The following is a 20,177-nucleotide window of genomic DNA, read 5'->3' as shown; positions in this document are numbered from 1 at the left end:
AGATCTCCCTATTCGGTTGGCTAAGTGTTGAAATTGAATAAGCTCAAAGCAATGAAATCTAACATTTTCTATGTTTTCCTATTGTTGTTGTACAAATATTTATTAAAAGAAATATTCTTATATATATATATATATATATATGTCGGAGATGAAAGAACACCGGAACCTTCTCTTTGGAACTTTGGGAAGACCCCTTAGTACTGTAATCTAGATTCCACCGTAGCCGTATTAAGAAACTGTTGTCATTCGATCCGACTGTACTTATTTGAGATTTATGATAGTGAGCTCGGGCTCGAGGCGACAACCAGTCGCCGAACGTAGCCGCGGTCAAGGGATGAACTTTTTGTCTAACAAAGGTATGAAGTAACTCTATAGCTCTCCTTAAAAGAAATACTTGGGACGGAGCACGACGGTAAACGTTTCAACGATTTCTGTCTCGTGGCTCGCCACACGCAGACTTTGTCCTTCGGGTAAAATGATTGCCAGATGTTGACGCATCTTCAGAGTATATGTTTAGCAGGCCGAGGACCCGTTACGAATATTAAGTTTCAATTATACAAAGTGTTTCAAATAGACAAATAGCCTGTGTCCCAACTACGGGAAGATAAGAGAAATCTATCCTTCCACGAACGCTTCCCACTGGCAACTTTCCCCAAGGACGGCTAACATCCTTCTCTAACCACCAACACGGAAATTGACCAATTAACAGTAACGTCAATTTCCCTCACTTTCCGAACGAAGACTTTTCTTCACGAATCCTATGACCTCGTGCCCTTAGACACACCCATCATAGTTTTCCTCGACAGCATTACCGTGATGGAGAACTACTCTCCCGTACGATCTCAACGACGATTCAAGTAACCCTCACATACGTAGTGATTGCTCCATGCATTAACATTGAGTACAACTTAGACACTAAAGAAGAGTAGAGTTCGTCATCCCGTTGACCGCGGATTCGTTATTGAGTCTAGGATCATTGTCATTAGCTTCTCGAGTATCTAATTATCGCGATTACTTGTCAAATTCTATCATAATCATATTTGCACTAGTAGATATCTCCTCTATTGCATAATGATCACATCTAATGCCAATAGGGATTCGTTTCACGCCCTTAATCCTAACTCTAATCTTAACGCCAACCCGACATATATATGTTATAATGAAATAAATGAAAATCATTCCTTATTAATATTACTTAGTTTATATGCTTTAATCTCAAATGTATCATTGTGATAGTCTTATACTTTTCTATGCTGTCTAAATGTATTTTTTAGTTTTTTACATTACTTTAAATGTACCTTTTGCTACTATATACTATATACTATATAGTAAATATTTAAAAAAATTAATTACGAAAAAAATTTATTTATATCTTACATTAGAAATCTAGGCAGTCGGCTTAACAAAATATGATCACTTTTGGCATGTTCTGCCATTTTCTTAAATGAAAAATATCGGTTATTTTTAAACGCGATGGTTATCAATTGTACTTAGATATATATATGATGTTCAAAAATCTCAAAAGATCTTATGTATGTTAATATTACAAATAATGTAATCGTAAAATTTCGTACAATTTCAACAGCAATTTTTTGTTAAAATAAGGCACTTTCCAGGTCTCCATATTAATTTTAATGCAGTCGATTGGCAGTATCGTAATGCAGAAGGTTATAAGATTTATCAAATTGTAATGAGATATTAAGGCAAAAATCACTGCAATCGGTATACCATTCCTAAATCTGTTACAAATTGAAAGTGAGTTTTGAATATTTGTTTAGACAGGTCCAGCCTATCTTGTCTTTTTCACATCATTCTGTTAGATTATTCCTACTTTATCTATAATCAAAAGTTATCTTAATGATGTGAGATAAGGTTGACACGTCATTCTTTGAACAGGCTGATAAATTCTTTTTTGAACTGAACCAGCAATTGATCCATTGTGAATCGTATTCGAAGATTCAGATTCTCCAAGATCGGTTGTTCCGACATAGTGCGACCCTCGAGAATCATTTTGTGTTTCACTTGAAATATTCTGTCCATTAATTTCGTTCCTTTTACGAAACTTGGTGGAATATTTGTAAAAATCAGACATTTCAAAAGGTTTTGTAACTTCTCTGTATGGTTGATATTTTCCAGCTTGTACAATTGTACAATTCTGAGAAGATCCTAACATAATTGTTTCTTCATTTGTTTCTTGAGGTGATTTCGATTCGGCTGGAATTTCAAGTACCTTTTTTCGTGTTGGCTCGTAACGAGATGATAATGGTTGTAAATGTTGATCAGTTTCAATCGTTAGTATATCACTTTTACGATGATTTACAGAAGGAATATAATTACTTTTCCCATCTTCGCCATTACTATTAGTAGATGATTTAGAGCAAACAGGAAGAGTAGACTGATAGTGGATATTTTTATGGGAAGATATTAAATTAACATCTGATCCCGGACTTGTACCTGAATCCAAAGAGGTTTCATACCATTCTTTTTCTCTTCCTTTTCTACTAATATTATCCGTTGTATCCTTACCATCATGCAGTTCATGTAAATGATTCGAATGCCATTTTTCGACGCTTCCTAAAGATTGCGTACGTAGTAACATTTTATTGTTAGTTGACGGCTGTTCAGATAATGGAAGTAAATGAACAGAAGCATTTTGATGAGATGCAATATAAGAAGGACTTTTATTGCAACCTACGGATACTGTGCGATATCGTGGTTGCATGTCGGTTCCAATACTACTCGTATGTTGGACGGCATTGCGTTTCCTTCGATCTAAACTACCAAATCTATCTGAAGCAAGTTGATCATCTGTGCACCAAACAATTTCGTCTTCATATCGCATCCAATAGCCTGATGGTAATTGTGACTCGCTTGGTGAATCTGTATATCGCAAATTTTTATTTGTATTGCTATCGCGGTCTCGTCTTAGTACGGGTTGTGGTTGTGAATTTTTATGATATATTGGAAACTCAGGTATATGCGTATAATGTAATGTACGAAAGTCTCTTTCATAATATTCCTGTCCGGATCTTCGCTGGACGTCATTATCTAAATGCTTATAGTCAGAATATTGTTGATGATTATGCACTTGTTCTGGTTGAAATTGGCGGTATCTTATTTGACGTTCGTCTTCGGCATATGTATTTGGCAGTGGTCGGTACATTCGTTCACTATCTTGATAGTGATTTTGATTACGCGAACTACCACTACCGTGAGAATACGTTCGCGTGCGACATTGATCGGATAATATATAAACATTTTGATTATCGTTATGATCATGTTCTATTATTTTGATACCTTGTCGCTGATCAGAAATTGTAGGGCAATAAGTACCAATGTGATTGTGATTACAAGTGCTAGGAATTATTGACTGATCATCATATCCATGATTAGGATAAGTGCTACACTTCTCTTCTGATCCTAACGGACTTAAGCTTATACCACCTTCTTGAAGCAATCCTCTTGTAGTTTTTGAATTTACATCATTTACTATGAAAAAGTATATTTAAAACAAAGTTAAGTAGGTTTAATCATTTTCATATCAGAATAAAAAGTTACTGTACCTGTGCCATCTAATGGTGGTCGAGGTTTTTTTGTTCTATGTTTTACATTTGCATGTAAATGTGGTTGGGCATTACAAATACTAGGATGTTGGAATTGTGTTGGAGTTGAATGATGAGTTTTATTACGACTTTGTCTTAGGAAATTTAAACGTGCCTCTAATTCTTGTAGCCTGCGTTGGCTTTGTTGGTAAACAAGTCTATGCTTACGGCGTACTGCTTTGCTTTCTGTAGGATCATTTACAATTCCTAAAGCAGCTTCTACTATACCAATTTGAACTTGTCGTTCTAATTCTAAAGCAGATTCCTCCTATAGAGAAAACACAATAAATCACTTGAGTTCTACTTTGAAATCTTGAACTTAATGAATTAATCTCTTAAAATTTCTTAAAAACATACAACTTCATTTGTTTTCAATTTATTAATTAAATTTTGTGGATATGTAAATGCTGTTCCAACTCTTTTACGGAATGCCGGTGGGCTCTCTCCTGGTTCTAATGGAATTTCTGGTGGCAAAACACCAGTTAATTCTGCTTCCTCTACACATAGATTTTTAAGTTCATTATTTTTTTGAGCTAGCTTCTCTTGCAATGCTTCCCTACGTTGACGAAGCCATTGTAATCTTGTGGATAATGAATCTTCTGCCAAAGATCCAGGTGTGCTTTCGTTCCCTGCCATCACTTTGAATAAAAATTCAGTTATAATTTGCAAACATAATTCACCCTCTTATTAAATAATGCAACAAAGTGATTTATAATAATTCTATTTCATATTGCTTACCCATATTATTAGCAAAATATATTGATATTCTCTACTACAGGTATTTTATTTGGAATGTTTATATAACTGAGTTGTATGAGATGCGACAGGAAATATCAATGTTGACACATTTAGTGAGTCATGTATGTTGTAACATCTGACCTTTTCTTTGTTTGCATTACTTGACAAATTTTTCTTTGAAAACCTAATTTTCATCATCTCTAAACTGCCTTACGTTATAAGTTCTATAAAACACAATAATAGAAACTAGTGACAGTAGGTTAGCTATTAATCAAGATTACATATTTGTACTATTACGTCATAATAACTAATACTGAAGCTTGTTTTATTGGTATTTATAGAAAATCCTATAACAAATAAAAATATTTCCACTAATTGAACACAAAAGCATATATCTTTAGTACGGGAACGAAAAATATGACCCAAGAAATCGACGCTTATTGCCTTTGTATAGTTGCCATCTTTTATACTCTATATCGTCTACAATCTACATAGTGATCTGGTGTAGTTGAATTTTATTTTTAGTTATAAAAATTTTCGTAAATATTTATTACAATTCATATAAACTTGTTTTTTGGCTACATTGTTTTTGTTACTTTAAAATAATAGTTCCAATTATATCATATATTTATAATTAAACTAGATTAAACACATTCGTTTGATTGGAATTCATTTTCATTCATTAATAATATTTGACGTTTACTAAATTTCAGAATTTACATTATTTTTGTACAAAACTGAGTTACAGAATAACTCGATAAATTCTAAAGTTAAGTAAGTAGCAAGTACAATGCGTTCATTAAAAAGTTTAAATTAAAAATTTTTGGTTGATTTGTCAGTAAAAGCTCTTGATCAATTAGGTATAGGCTTAACATGGTCAATAGTTTAAAACCTGAATGCTCTTTTACATCATGGTACCCTCTATTTTCTAAAGACTCTTTGAGAGCTACAATTATTCACATTCCTGATGAAGTACTTAAGTACTTGGAACACGATGCATTTGTTTTACCTGTTGAGGCAACCGATTCCACATTGCAGAATACAGAATGGATGGATGGATCTCCAGTAGTAAATGATGAGGTAGGTTTAAAATGTGTACATAAAAAGAAGCAATCAGAAATTATTTTGTTTCAGCATTCACTCGAGGTTCAACCAACATTTCCACAATTCAGTCAACAAATTCAAGATGTCATAAACGAATATGGTGCAGTTTTCATAAAAAGTAATTGGAGTTCACCTCTGGTATGTAAAAATTTTGGTTTCTACAGGAAAATATTTAATTTAACTGAAAAATATTTTCAGGATGCGACTTGGGTTGCACCAACTAAAACTCTGAAATGCAAGACATTGGAAGAAGTATACTTGTTACTAAAAAGTTCAGATAGAATTGCCAAAGATTTGAATAATACAAAAAATTATATAAATCATGAAACTCCTATAAAATCTTCTCTTATCTTAAAGCAATGGAAGGATATTAATCCTTGTACAGAATTTCGATGCTTTGTAATACAAAATGAACTTATAGGTAACAAATTTCAATTTAGCATATTTATGTTTTATGTTACATAATTATATATTTATCAAAGATTATTGCTTTAATTTCTTTCAGCAATTAGTCAACGGGATATATCACAATATCATAGTTACAATGAATCGGAAAAATATAATATTCAGACAGATATAAAAAGCTTATTTATGGAACGTATTAAAAACAGGTTTCCACTGAATAATTGTGAGTATTTGTGGAATATTTTTGCTAAATTAAAGTCTACTTCTTAATCCTAATATTTAAAGTCTATATCTTTTAATATGTAATATACCATAATATAGATTCATTTGATGTTATACGGTATAAAAAAGAGAAAGTAAAAATAGTTGACTTTGGCCCTTTGGATGAATCTGTTACCAAAGGAACTCTTTTTACATATGAAGAATTACAGAATCTAGAAGAAAGTATTCCAGAATTTAGGTTTATTGGTGAGGAAATTGGTATTCAACCGAAAGCTCCAAATCATTTTTGTATTCCACAGGAAATAAATGAATTTTTTCAATCTAACGAAAGTTCCACGTTGCTAGATATTATTCAACGAGTAAGTGTATGATTTCTCAAATTAGTAGTAACATATATACGAAGCAGTTATATTTAAAAAGATATATATATATATATTAACTTAATATCTTTTACTTAAGGAGGTGGAAAGTCAAAGGAAAGACTACGAAAGCGCAAATTCCAATAGTTTAGAGCATGATTGATGTGTTTGAAAAAAGGAAAACGAAAAAGCTAATAACAAATGAATAATTGTACACTTAAAAACATTTTTAAATACAGAACTTTCACTTTTATTCTGCCAGACCCTCTTCTATCATTACATTACATAAAACGATTAAAGGCTATCCTACCGCTTAAAAGAATTATCGTAATATTGCAATATTTTTCGAGCCATCGGCCTTACCGAGCGACGTCCTTTATATAGAAAATATGTCTTGTTTATGTACAATATGCAATCCTTAATACTTCGATTTGAAAAAGGATTCTCGATATATGTACCTCCGGACAAGTTAATACGCTGTACAGTCATATCCACGGAGTATTTTTCGTTCTTTTCTCATTATTACCTGACAAAAGTCAACAAGATCGAGCAATTATATTGATTGATCCTTACTCATTTTTTTCTGATTTTACATTTCTTGATACATTTGAACATGAAAAATATTTGATGGTAACTTTTAGCAACTGTAAATGTAATTAATTCCTTTTTTTTGTTTTTTATTTTTAATGTTTCACCTATGTGCGATGTTCTTCAGGATTGTTATCATTCAGATATTCAGATATTTAATTGTTGGTAATTCGATATAATTTTTGTTCACTTTACATTTATTATTTTGCAACTATTAAAAGGAAGAAAAGAAAAAAATAAATTTGAAGAGAAATTTGATTTCCAATATTAACAGTTTAGTTAAATAAATATAAAATATATCAAAAATAGAATTTTAATAGATGTATATAATATATACGTAGAATCAATTCAAATTTTAATTTGTAAGGGTTCGTATTCATTAGTATAGTCATAATTTGGTTGTCTGTTCAGACGTATATGACGACTATTCAAGTGTTCCAATATTTATAAATTTAATAATTTACTCTTTCACCTCTTTACGACCAGACTCTCAATCATACGTAATTCAGTCACTTTTAAAAACAAGAAACATTGCTATGAAACTCTATGCAAACCCGTTCATAAAACATTAATGACTTAGCAATATCAATGTCGCAAAGAGATGTGCCGGTAATATGAAAATAAATTTTCTGTTTTAATAAATTAAGCGAACAGCAAAATCAGAAGTACCTACAAAATACTGCATGAGATCACGTAATTTTCTATAAAGACCTTTCAGTTTCAATTGTTAGCGTTGTAGTGCACCGCTGCTTTTTTTGTACGCGTTTATTAAGTAGAACGATCTTAAAAATATAAATTCAATATTTTCAGTCCGAAACATGCGTTTGTCAAAATGTGTGAAAATAACGAGGCCTTTAGCATTTATCGAAGTCACAAAGGAATAATATGTATCGCATGGAGAGAACTACGAAGATTGCAAGTTTATGCATGAATTTGTTCACTTAACGCTAGTCAAATATTTACATATAAATGCTGGTGCAAGTGTATTCACATGTAAATATCGATTCTACGTTAAATATAATGATGCGTTAGATCGAACCGTAGCCTTCACCGAACAAACTTTTTCCGACTGATCGTGTATCTCGAAAATATGTATTATTAATGTTTTATATAATTACAGTACATATGTATAATGGTAATGTCTAGAAAAGAAATGTTCCCTTCATTCGTGCTTTTCCTTTACTGCATTCTTTTAAACGTATATACAGAGAAGCCGATCTTACACGTTTCTCTTTCTTTTATTCTCTTCCTTTTTCTTTTTTTTTTTATTTTATATTTCGGACATGACTGTACTGGTGTCTATTACTTTTCTTTTTTCGTTTTTTTTTTCTGATTTTTCTCGTTTTTTTTTTTAACAACTTCGTCCTCGGTTTATCTGGCTTCCCGTCTCTCATCGGTTTCGTTCATCATTTTTGTAATTACTTAATCTCTCGATTTTCAACTGATTTGTGCTAAACGACAATACGTATTTTAATCAATGTACGTTTTGCAGTGCACGGCCGTTTCGTTTATACGTATTCTCTCTGCCTCTCTCCCTTTTTCGCTCTTTCGCCAATTTCTCCATTTCCACTCTCTAGAATTATCGGTTACTTATTTATTTTTTCCTTATTTTTTTTTTTTTTTTTTTTTTTTTATAATGCTTCTCCTCTTTTCCCTACATTATTTTCTCACGTTGCTGTTTACAGATATCAAAGTGACGCGGCAAACATCGTCCTTTCGAATACTGGTAGTAAGGGGTGGTTCGAGTGAGAAAAAACAGTAGTCTTAATAAACGTACGATACAAAAACTCTTAAGTTAATCACTTAACGGCCAGTGTAAAGCGGTTTTGTTTCTTTCTACATTTAGTTTCTTCTCTCCTGTCTTTTTTACTATACCTCCTCTTTCTTCCTTCCTGTTCGTTTGCTTTTTTGTCCTTCCTTCTTCTTTTTTTTCCTTCTTTTTTTAAGTACCTGAAAAGCTCTCGGCTCTGGAAAACTTTGCTTATCCTTAAGTGTTTCTTCTAGTTTTTCGTTTTTTTGTTTTTTTATTTAAGTCCATTCATGAGTTCTTTTTACGAAGACTACAGTTACCCCTCTATTATAAATGCGATTGGTACGACTAAAGGTGGCGAAAAAGGCCAGGCTATCACTGACAATCGTATTTTCTTCCTCGTTTTTTCTCTTCCATTCATTCACTCATACGTACATGCACATTCATTCTGTCTGTTTCTCGCTTGTTTTGCTTTAACGTATAAGCTACATGTAATATGTTTTTCTTCCTTCCCATCGAAAAATACGTATTATTTTGGTGTGACGTTTTTCCAAAATTTACACATACTCACAAAGATGCATCTTCTCAACGTCTCCATCTGTCCGTGTCTATTTGTTGTCCGTACGTCCGATTCTTTCCGTAATTTCATTTCCATTCCTTTCCTTCGTGTCTTTCCTTTTCTTACATCGCTTTAGCTTTATAGGAAGATAAGAGCTTACGTTTACACGATAACATTAACTTGACATTTTTTTTCCTTGGCTCGCCCCGCTGAAAACTCGTCGGATTACGCTGAAATTTGTTGTGGGATTATTCGTTGAACGATTGAAAAGGGATTTGGAAAGTATGAAATGTACATTATTTACAAGAAGGTGTTGGACGATTAAAATGGAATAAGATAGACAAGTAAACTCAGAGAAGCGGTTGAATTCATAGAGCGTCTAATGAAACATATCGTTAATGGCTAAAACATCGGGCTTTAGACCTGGATTTTGTACGCATTCTGTTATTGTTAATGATACGACATTGTTTAAACATAAATTATTTTCCGATAAAAATAATTTAAATGTTAGGAGCAGCAATTACAGATTGTCTATATTACCCTCACCTCCACCTCCACCCACTTATTCATGCGATTCAAAGTGAAAGATATTATTTAAAATCGTTCAAGTTACAGCGGGCGAAGTGTATAGAAATTGCTTAAAAACATGATGAGAATTATGAAAAATGATCGACGCGTGCACGAGGTAGAGTTTTACTAATCGTTGACAGAATGGAAAAACGAAGAAGATACTTTATCTTACGATCGAAGCAACTAATATAACAATTTACATGAGATTATAAGAAAGATAATAAATTTAATACGCTTATATCTCGTACTTCATTTCTCTCTCATTTTATCTTTTTCTTTCTTCTTTAAGGTTATTTCTGTTTATCATTTATTTTCTTCCATCTTTTGCTTCTAAACGGAATCACTTTGGTTCGTATCACGAAAGGAGACTATTCACAGGAACATTACTTTTCAACATCCTTAACTCTTAGTTTATGCGCCAGAGATAATACATTAAACGCCTCGATTAACGAGTTTTATTAGCCTTTACGCGGACAAACCTCCAATCACACTATGAGGAAGGCGCGAAAGAAACGTACGGAAATTAATCAGTGTTTCGTAGCTTAATTACACAACCTTTACAAGTGTTATCTTTGCTTATAGTTTTATAATATGTTGCAGGCATTCACGCGTCACGACAGCACACCGAAAGATGATATAAACTTGTCATTCTGAAACAAGGTGAAGCGATTTTGTACTAAAGTGCAGCGATATAATACTATACTTTTAATGAATTATCTACGTAATGTACAGTGTTTTGGGTACTTTTTACATGCACCGTGACAAGGTATGGTCGGCCTGTACGACACACAAGGTTACTCTCCTTAGTTATATATATTTTCTCGTCTCTTTTCTCTATCATCTCTCCTTCTCGATATCTTCTTTTAAATACGTTTACCTTTATTTGGTTTTTTTCTTTTTTTATTATTACTCATCCATTTAACCATTTCGTCACTATTCCCTTGCACAAAGGTATGACACTACAATTTACAAGAATCATCTCGATTATAAAGTGAAGGTTCTAAGTTATCGAGAAGCATTACGCGGAAAGGCAAAAAGTTCAAAATGCATGTTTTACTACATTAATTTACCGAGATCTATAGATTAATTCGTCTATTCAGTCTGACCACACCATGTAGAAGAACGTGGAATAGTATCGTCATGATAGATACAGTAGACAGAGTTATAAATTCAGGCTTTTAATTATAAATTCTTTAGTCTGCGAGGGATCTATCGACAGTCGGATACGCTTATTTCTCTCTCTCTCTCTCTCTCTCTCTCTCGCTCACTCTCTCGCTCTCTCTCCTCTTACTCGTGTTATCCTCCGCTATTTTTTCATTTACGCTTTTTTTTTCGCGCTCACACTATTTCGCGCATTCACGCCTACTTCTCGCAACGAATTTCTTTATCTTTTGACTAGATTGCGTCTCTAATATCCTTAATGATTTACTTTAAGTCTGCCATTCATTATAATTTGCATCTTACATCTAGTTATCATAATAACATTTAGTGGTAAGAGGATGCCCTATACCTCGAGAATCGCTAATAAACTGTTCGCTCGTTATCTCTCTCTCCCTCTTTCGCTCTTTCTATGCTCCTTTCTTTGCTCTCTCATAGATGAAACGGGATCAGTGTTTACGCTGTATCGAGAACTGACGCACTCCGAGTTATCGGTGTATGATAAAAGTTTGTCTCTAACAACTCCCGTATTCGCTAATATATTATATACAAATTTGTAGTTTGTGTACCTCATCATCCGATCCGAGCGAATTATATACGCGATTTGGTTTCCCTTCGATGCGCTTTCCGGCTGTCAGTTATAGGTTTTGTGTCGTTCTCGTAGCGAGAAGTACGAGTACGACGCCCATACATTTGGAAGCTCCTTTGTCACTGGACATGTGTCGCCAGGCATGAGCATACACTATTAGGATTGAACACGCGATGCTCCGTCGAGCGTTCGAACGCTAGGACTACCTTTTCTTTCCAGCCTGTTTCGAGGGCAGTCGCTTCTTTAATTTCGAATGTTCGGGCTTGACCGATTTCTTTTTGGGTCTTTCCGGCGATCCGTTGCAACAGGCACATCCCTTCTTAACGTGTCCACGTAAACTGGATCGTCTGGCTCGACAGCCCGGCTCGACCAAAGCGATATTGCTCGTTTCGTCGTCCGAGGCCTCAGAGGCCTTATCACTGGAAACCATGACCGAATCTTGAATCGACTCGTTCAGCTTGGTACGTTTCGACAGACTACTTTTATGATCCGCTCGATTCAATACTACTCTTGAATTCACCTGTAACTTATCCTTTTTTTTTAGATAATTGCAGCGTCGCTCGTTCGACAGAGATTTGAGACTTTGTACACTATCCTCGAGTCCGTTGCTCAGAGCGTTGTCTTCTGGTTGACTGCTGATCGACTCGCTTATACTAGAATCCTCTTCGTCGCTGCTCGATCTCATTCTCTCGGACATTGGACTCTCCCAAGAAAGGTAATCCATCCTCGTCACCTTCGACGGAATTCGCTTCTTATTGGTATAGGTATACTTGTGCGTCGATAGCATGGGACCAGCGATCGGCGAGAGTGGTGAAGGTATCGTGACATCGGCGGTGTTACCGCTCAGCAAGGTTAAGCTTTCGTCCCCCGAGCTTGCTGCCGAGGTATTATTTACATTGATGCTTGGGGGTAGCGATTCCGAATCCAAGTCGATATCCAATTTCATGTTTGATGGAATGCTCGATACGCTACTTGGCGAACCTTCCTTCGAACCATTTCTTGACATCATTTTTGTCCGACCCGTATCCTTCAACGAATCGTTTTCCAACGATCCCAGATTCGTCGGCGATAATCTCGAAATATCAGAATTACTATTCGATGCTTCGTCCTGACTTAAATTATCCAAGGTTAGCCGCAAGTGTTTCGACGGATTTTCTAAATGTAGATCATCTATCTTGTCTCTTTTCAATTTCTTCAAAGAATCTTTCGCGGATCTGGTTCGCTGGCTGCTACTTTTTCTACGTTCGTTCAGCTTAAAATCGGCAACGGGACTGGCGTCTCTGCTACCGCTTGACGAATCTAATGAACGAAAGTAGGAACCACCGTAAGATTTCATACCCAGCGGTTGACTGCAGGATGCGTCCTGAGAAGAATGATCGAAAGATGGCGAATGATTCGTATCGAACAACAAATCTGCCTCTGGGAACAAGTCACTGGTGCTCGGTTCATCCACGCCCAAGTCTTCGCACTCCTCCGATAAACTTTTCTGTAGCTTCATCTCGCGTTCTATCGCGGCTGCTTTCCTCTCCATCTTTTGTTGTAACAATTCTCGATCTAATCTAGGATTTAACGGCGTTTTCATCATGTTGCTCTTATTCGAGTATTGCTGGAATGGTTCTAACGTATGATTCATAAAGTACTTTTTCGTGTTCGTTTGATAGATTTGTCCACTCGCCATCTCGATACCTTGACCTTTATTGATGATCTGCAGAACGCTTTGAACGTTCTCTGAATTATCTGAGTATCTTGAATTCAAAGGTTCGATATTTAAAGAATTCGCTGACGTAGGAACGTATCGCCAAGGTGTATCGGGCGACACTTTACCCTCTGGTTCCCAAGCTTCTTGCAATCGCGCGTTTCCATATAGTAAGCCGTTTCCGATCTTGCACGATACCTCGATACCATCGGCAGACTGCTGAACAGCAGATTCTTGACTATCCGAACTACTTGGTCCACCAGTTACCAGGAACTGCGTCGCGTGGTCGATTCCACCAGACTGTTTACTCGCAACCGTTATCGTGGACATAGAGTCTGTGAACAGATACGTTGGCACGTTATTTAAGCTCTTCTTACTTACCACTACACTGTATAAATCCTGTATGCCTCTTCTTACATCGTTACCTCATTACACTTTTACAGGGTACCAGTTTCAATCGACCAATCTCATGCTATCAAAATCTCTTTTTAAACGCGTATTTTTCTACTCTCTTTGCGACGTTTAGACGCAGTAAAAATGCAACAACGTATCCTATTTTTAACGATAAATTGATAAATTTTTGCAAAAGAGGCATAACGCAACATCACATACAGTGGCTACAAACCATATTTATACGTATCATTATTTTCCAATGAAGTGCTTCTTTATTAGATTCTATGTTTCGTTTTCATGATATCAAATTTTTGTAATTACAAGTACTGAGTGTTAAGCCTGTTAATTTGTAATACACAAATAGTTTTCGTAGCCACTATGAATGAACGTTGTAAATGGATATAGAGATAGACTGGCCTGTTGAATTTACGTAGCAATCAAATACTTAAGAAGATTACCAAAGAAATCGACGAATCTTTTCACGATACTGTAATAGCATTGGAATTCTTGCATCAAACATGTATATGATGTCTGGCGGAAGTGTTTTAAATACCATTTGAGCGATAAAAGTTTGTAAAGATTAGAAAATTTGTCCAATTATCGTACCAATTTTGGAAAAGACACTAACCAATCTTTTCGTTACTCTGTAACGGTGTGGCATTGCTCGAACAAACGACAGAGTTGGAAGTGATCAAGGTTTTCGGAACGTTCTCCGACATACCCATTGCGTCGTCGATTTTTCTCTTGACTGTCTTCGGGGAGATGATCTTGGCACCAGGGATTATTTCCGTCGATATTTCCTTCATATCCTTTTGTTGTTGTTGTTGCTGTTGCTGATGTTGTTGAGCGTCGTTCAACAAGGAAACATCGGACTGAGTGGCAAAAGCGAGAGCAATCGTTGCACTCGTTTGAATGGAGACAGGTTTGTCGTTATGCATTTGACTTTCTTGCGGTGACTTCTTTTCTGGACTATGGGCGATCGTAGCTGTTGGTGTTATACACACTACGTTGTCAGACTTAAGCGCCGGCGTCGTCAGTTTGTGTATAGAGGAGTTGAACAGTCTGGCGCCTTGAAGAGTTAAATTAGGGTTGCTGGTGATCACGCCGCATATCGGTTGATTTTCTGACGGCTCGTTCAAGTTACGCTGTATCAGACCGATCGTAGAATTGCTCTTGTTCACGACGATCGTGTTCGTCGCGGATTCAACGGTAACTCCTCCAGTCACAGTGTCGGATTTTGTCATAGTCAAGTCACCGATGATGTTACTCTTCTCTGTACTTACGTCGCTCGTAAATTGAGCATGATTTCCACTATGAGGAATAACCACCGACGCACCCTGAACGTTTTGCGTCGTGGTCAGAGTCTGATTGCTTGACAGAGTCTGCAACGTTGGTATTTTAACTTGTTTGACTTGCCCCGGTTGCGAAATTATTTTCCCTGCTTGATTCAAAAAGGATTGAAGTACGAGAGTATTCGATACACCGGTGTTTCCAGTAGCTCGTACGGTCGCGGGCACCGTTGCAAGAAGTTTCGATCCGCTGGATACTATCGTGAATTGCTGACCTTTCACTAGATTCATCGGTAATATGTAATTAGGTCCAGGGACCAAGACAGCTGTGCTTCCCATCTTTCCCGTTACCGAAGCTAGAGCTTCGCTGACGCTCACGGAACCAGTCTGCACAGCTTCCTGAACGATCACCGCCCTCGACTGCCCGGAACCAGGTTCCGCGAAAATCAGATTTCGTCTTTTAACGTTTAATTCCACACTGTCGTTCGAATCGTTCGTCAGGTTTCTAATTTCGGCAGTTGCATCCGTCACGTTTCCAACGTTACTGGATGGTTCCTCCGGAGCGGAGAAACCAGCAGGACTGTCTTGCACGTGAACAACGCCGCTCGAAGAATCCTCGCTGCCCATTGTTCTTCCGAGATCGTCTGTACTCGGGCTAAGTTCCGAACTCTGTTGACCACCAGGTTTCGTTTTGCTCGCATTCGACTTTTTCCTCTTCGAAGATTGACTCGGATTCGTTGGTGGATTTGATCTTCTCCTCGGAGCGGGTTTATTGTTCAGATCAGGAGAATTTCGTAATTGCTCTGCATACTCGTCTAATATAGCGTAGATTCTTTGAGCGGTCTGTTCGTCTTCCTGTGGCTTTTGTTGCGGCTTCGGTATTGGTGAAGCCTTCGACGTGTTCGTCGCGCTGGTTTTCACCGTCTTGGGCGCCGTTTTTTTCACCGTTTTCGACGAAGGTGGAGTGGGAGGCGTTTTCCCAGCGGATGGTGCAGGCGTCGGAGCCGGGGTGACGCACGGACTGGAAGAACTTTGCGAAGTAACACTGAGAGCGGGCGAAGCCGCCGGTTGACAGTAGCTGGTCACAACAACGACCGGAGTCGAATTTGGGGTTTTCGTGGCAACGGAGCCTGCGTTTTGATTTACGTAAGTTAGAGAAACTTTCTGAGAGAAAACGTCCTGTTGAAAATTTACTGTGTTGCCGTTGTTCGCAAAATCGTTGTTGGTGGTTTGCTGCGTCGGCATCAAAAGCTGTTGAGTGAGAGCGCTCACAGAAACTTGCTGTGGTTTGGTAGCTTGCGTTTGTTGCGTAGTAGTTTGCGTTTGTACGGTGGTAGTGGCTGCGGTGGATATCGTTTGATGAGACTGTGGTTGAATCGTACTCCTCTCTTTCACTTGCTCCAGGACGCTTTCGAATTCTCTCAATTGCTCTAAAGTGGTTGAGCTAACTTGATTCGGTACCTCTATAGGAGAACCAAGTAAACTGTCTGTCCTAACTGTTGGTTGTTGTTGCTGTGGTGGTGGCTGTTGTTGTTGTTGCTGCTGCTGTTGTTGTTGCTGCTGCTGCTGCTGTTGCTGTTGTAATCTTGGCGTGGCCAAAACTGCTTGAATAGCTCCGGTAATGTTTGGTTGCCTCAAAGGAGCACGAATAATGTTCAACTTGACCACCGGTGTTCTTCCAGGTGGTATCGAATTCGAATGCGATATAGTCGGTATAATGTTCAGTTGACTCGGATTTGTAGTGGATATAGTAACAGGAATTTTGTGCGTGTATATAACACCCGGCGAAGCATTCTGAACGCTTTGTACTAGCTGCGTCAACGTTTGATTCGTATTCGGACTAGACGCTACGTTTGCGTTATTTCCAGAGCTTTGGACGATATTCAAGATTTGCCTGCTAGTGGATAATTGTAACGTATTTGGAATGTTTGCAATGGACTGTACGTTTATGCCTGTAGACGCGTTCGTTTGTTGTGCATTAGGTACTGATGTTTGTACTGCTTTCGATAGGTTTGCCGTCTTCTGCGGGGATGCCGTCTGTACGTGCGTTTCCGATGAGGCGCCGGTTACGCCGCCCGTCGACGTGTCCGTGGAAAGCGTATATATAGTTTTGCCGAAAGCTTGCTGAAATTTGGGCAAACCGGTGTTTTGTCCAGACTGCGCCGTCACTTTTGCAGACGTTAATCTCTCGTACGTACTCCTGTTCGCGTTTGCGTTTTCGGCTCTTTGGTTTTGCCGCGAAAAATTACCAACGTTTCCATCGTCGATGTTCTGCAGATTGAGGACATTCCTCTGATTAGACACTACGTTCGGATTTATAGAGGCCAACTGGTATGTACCGTCTGGTTTACAAACGATTTGTAGCTGCTCCGATGCGATGGTCGTCGAGGCGACTACCGAGCTCGTCGTCGTGGTAGTTGTGACCGTGGAACAAGGAGACGGAGATTTCTTGGGCGACTGACTCTGTTGATTTCGCCGAATAGGCACCGTTCTAGGACTCGAGTCAGGCTCGAGTTGACCGGAAACGTTCGTGGTCGTAGAAGAGGTTGGTGAACTATCGGGTAGTTGATTCGTTTCTTCACCGACATCGGGAAGAATCGACGATCTCGGAGGAGGGGTTTGACCGGCCGGACTCATGCCAACACCACTATCGTGCCCCCCGGAAGAGGGTGTACCGGGTAATTGAATGTTTCCAGCCACGCTCGGAGTTCTGTTTGGCCGCGGGGGAGTATTTCCGCTGTTGATAGAGCCCGAATTCGGACTCTGTGGAATGTTTCTTGAAAGTTGTACGACGTTTACGGTGGGTCGCATTCTTGGCGGTACCATCATATCCAATGAATTTAGACCCGGTACATTTTTTGCCAAGATATCCGAATCCCTGACAACCTTCGCAAGAATATCAAACTTTCTTTTGCCCAAATTCGATTTAGAATTTAAGTCCCGTCCACCGGTAGGAGATAAGTCAGTTTTACCAGTGATGGCTGCTCCATTTCCTTTTTGTTTCTGATACGGGGATAATGCGTTTTTGTTCGGAGAGAATGGCATATTCTTCTGAATGTTCATCAGTTCGCTCGTAATATCACCGCTACTCAATCGTTGCTGCTTTTTCGATCGTATCAGTCTGTTGTCGATCTCGTCTGCTCTGGTTAATACAATCTTCGGGTTCAGGTTGAGCGTGCTGAGCATCGGAGCAAATTTCGTTATACTGTTCGTATTATTCTCTAAGTTATTATTGTCTTTACTCTTATTTAGAAGATTCTTGTGCAGTATCTGAGAAATCCTCGCAGATTTCTTCGAATTTTGCGGCCTGAACATCCTCAAAGATTTAAGTACCGCTGGGTCGCTTCTTCTCTCTGTAAGTATTAATGGCGCGGTTGCTGTGTACGTCGAACCTTTTATTGTTTCACGTTTGTTTTCATCCATATCGGCAGAAAATAAAGTTATAATATCGTTGCCACTTACGTCGGAACCGCTCGCGTCTTCGTTCGTGTTTGTATGTCGAACGTTTTCATTAACAAGCATATGAAAATGCGAGACGGAATCAACAGTTAATTTTGAAGTTTTTGAACGTTTCTTATTCGACTCCTTATTGGACGATTTATTCGACTTTTTCTTTACCTCCAGTCGGCATCCATCGCTGCCAAAGCTGTCTGTTTGACTGTCTTGCGTATTACTGTCAGTATCAGAGATCGAACTGATCCTATTCCTAAAATGTTTCGGTTTACGTTCCGTGCTGTCATAGTCGCTTTCGGAAGATTCTAATCTATGAAGTTTTCTCTGTCTCCCTGTTCTCCTTACTCGTAATACACTTCCGCTATCCGAATCGGTAGTGGTAGCGTCATCGAGGCTTCTTCTCGTCGACGACCTCTTGAAGTTACCAGCAGGCTGGAAGCTACCAAACTGTTCCGAGCCATCCGAAGGTAAATCCACCCATTGCTCGTATCCCTTTTCAATTCCAAAAAAGATATCCTTGGTATCATCTTCCGAGGGCCAATCTTTAAACTGCGAATAATCGATATTGAGGTATTTCAGCTCCTTGTTGGTATTTCTCATTTCCTCGGCATTCTCCAAGTATCTCTCGCACAGACTTTTCAGCTCCTTCCAATCCAAAACCCAGCTAAGCATGTGGTAACGAGGACTGCTCAAAACCACGGCCAAGTCGTCGCAAAGCTGTGGCGACAGACCGAGTTTTTCCGCGTCTAGCACTTGATTTGGCACGGATTTTTCGTCGTAATTCGCAGAACCCGTGACAGCGTCGCCTTTGATCAGAATTAAAGCATCGAGCGTTCTTTCCACATTTCTAGAGTTCGTATTGTTCGATTCTGGAGTCTTACTCTTCGAGATATCGTTCCCAATAAATTCTCCGCAATTGAAGCAAAGCTCTCCGAGTGGACCATTGGATAATGAATCCCTCTTTGGATGCAAAGGACACCTGTCGCTTGCCGAGTTCGTCGTATCTCCCTTTTTCAGAGTTAAAAGGCTCTTTAATAGTTGATCCGTTCGCTCAAAGTTCTTGGTTACTTGTCCGTTTTGGAAGTCGATATTCTTTTTCGTTGGTGTTGTTATACCCGTGATCGAACTGGACAACGACGGCGACACTGGAAATAACGAAGAATTGCATAAAGACGAAGACGAATCCGTATTCGTCACTTTTGTTCCGTTCTTTTCTCCGGCATTGCTATCGATCTTTTTTAATCCTATGTTAGAATGATTATTCTCAAGGATGTGGTTTAGTTTCTCATTGCCGGTGACGTTATCACCGGAGGTTCCATCCTCTTTCGTTTTTCCGCAAGCAACAGCGATTTCCTTGATCCTATCGTAACAAGCCCTGGTAGGATGCAGAGAAAATGCTGTCAACACGCATTCTCGGGCAATACCGATATTGCTACCAACGACATCGGCTAACTTGAGGAATTGCGTGCTCAGACGCTTTGCAGTCTCGCGAACCTTCTCCGTATCGGATTTTGTTTTTTGACTCTCCAATTCGTTCATATCCGTGGTCAACGCCCTGATATACAATTCGATTACCACGGGCTTTATGCTATCGCCAAACTGTAATTAAAAGAAAAACAAACGAAAAGAGTTTTCAATTGTTTCTCGAACTTTGTCGGAATTAAATAATTTGGAGAATGACGATAACAAGAACCTAGATATA

At 38.1% G+C, this 20,177-nt stretch overlaps 3 protein-coding genes across 10 annotated transcripts in view; 1 reads left to right on the top strand and 2 right to left on the bottom strand.

The window, feature by feature from the left end:
• Positions 1-1,433: 1,433 nt before the first annotated feature.
• On the bottom strand, positions 1,434-4,614 carry LOC100644240. Its single transcript, XM_003393692.4, has 4 exons — positions 4,341-4,614; positions 3,960-4,240; positions 3,564-3,870; positions 1,434-3,489 (listed from the first exon to the last, which is right to left on the bottom strand). Exons 1-4 carry the CDS (start codon positions 4,342-4,344, stop codon positions 1,850-1,852), a joined length of 2,232 nt encoding a protein of 743 aa, XP_003393740.2. The 5' UTR covers positions 4,345-4,614; the 3' UTR covers positions 1,434-1,849.
• A 102-nt stretch (positions 4,615-4,716) lies between these two features.
• On the top strand, positions 4,717-6,693 carry LOC100650190 (cell division cycle protein 123 homolog). Of its 3 annotated transcripts, none has more exons than XM_012317805.2 (8): positions 4,717-4,842; positions 5,054-5,114; positions 5,201-5,420; positions 5,475-5,582; positions 5,643-5,865; positions 5,950-6,072; positions 6,171-6,430; positions 6,531-6,693. In XM_012317805.2, the coding sequence occupies exons 3-8, from the start codon at positions 5,214-5,216 to the stop codon at positions 6,591-6,593; spliced, it is 984 nt and encodes a 327-aa protein (XP_012173195.1). In that variant the 5' UTR covers positions 4,717-4,842; positions 5,054-5,114; positions 5,201-5,213; the 3' UTR covers positions 6,594-6,693. The 3 variants fall into 3 exon arrangements, with proteins under 3 accessions (XP_012173195.1, XP_012173205.1, XP_048270536.1); XM_012317815.2 differs by having other exon boundaries at positions 5,186-5,420; XM_048414579.1 differs by lacking the exon at positions 4,717-4,842 and adding an exon at positions 4,861-4,879.
• Positions 6,694-8,324: 1,631 nt separating this feature from the next.
• Positions 8,325-20,177, bottom strand: part of LOC100650069 (serine-rich adhesin for platelets) — a 58,573-nt gene continuing 46,720 nt past the window's right edge. For 3 of the 6 annotated variants that reach the window (XM_012317755.3, XM_012317769.3, XM_012317753.3), the window contains 2 exons: positions 14,362-20,074; positions 8,325-13,675 (listed from right to left, as the gene is read on the bottom strand). In XM_012317755.3, coding sequence (XP_012173145.2) covers positions 11,847-13,675; positions 14,362-20,074 — 7,542 coding nt within the window. In that variant the 3' untranslated portion in view covers positions 8,325-11,846. The remainder of the gene's footprint in view (positions 13,676-14,361; positions 20,075-20,177) is intronic. The other 3 variants (XM_012317784.3, XM_048414559.1, XM_048414560.1) reach the window with 2 other exon arrangements.

This window comes from Bombus terrestris, chromosome 2 (genome assembly GCF_910591885.1).
Source record: "Bombus terrestris chromosome 2, iyBomTerr1.2, whole genome shotgun sequence".
Taxonomy (NCBI): Eukaryota; Metazoa; Arthropoda; class Insecta; order Hymenoptera; family Apidae; genus Bombus; species Bombus terrestris.
The sequence above is the reverse complement of the archived record's forward strand: the minus strand, read 5'-3'. Positions and strand labels throughout refer to the sequence as shown.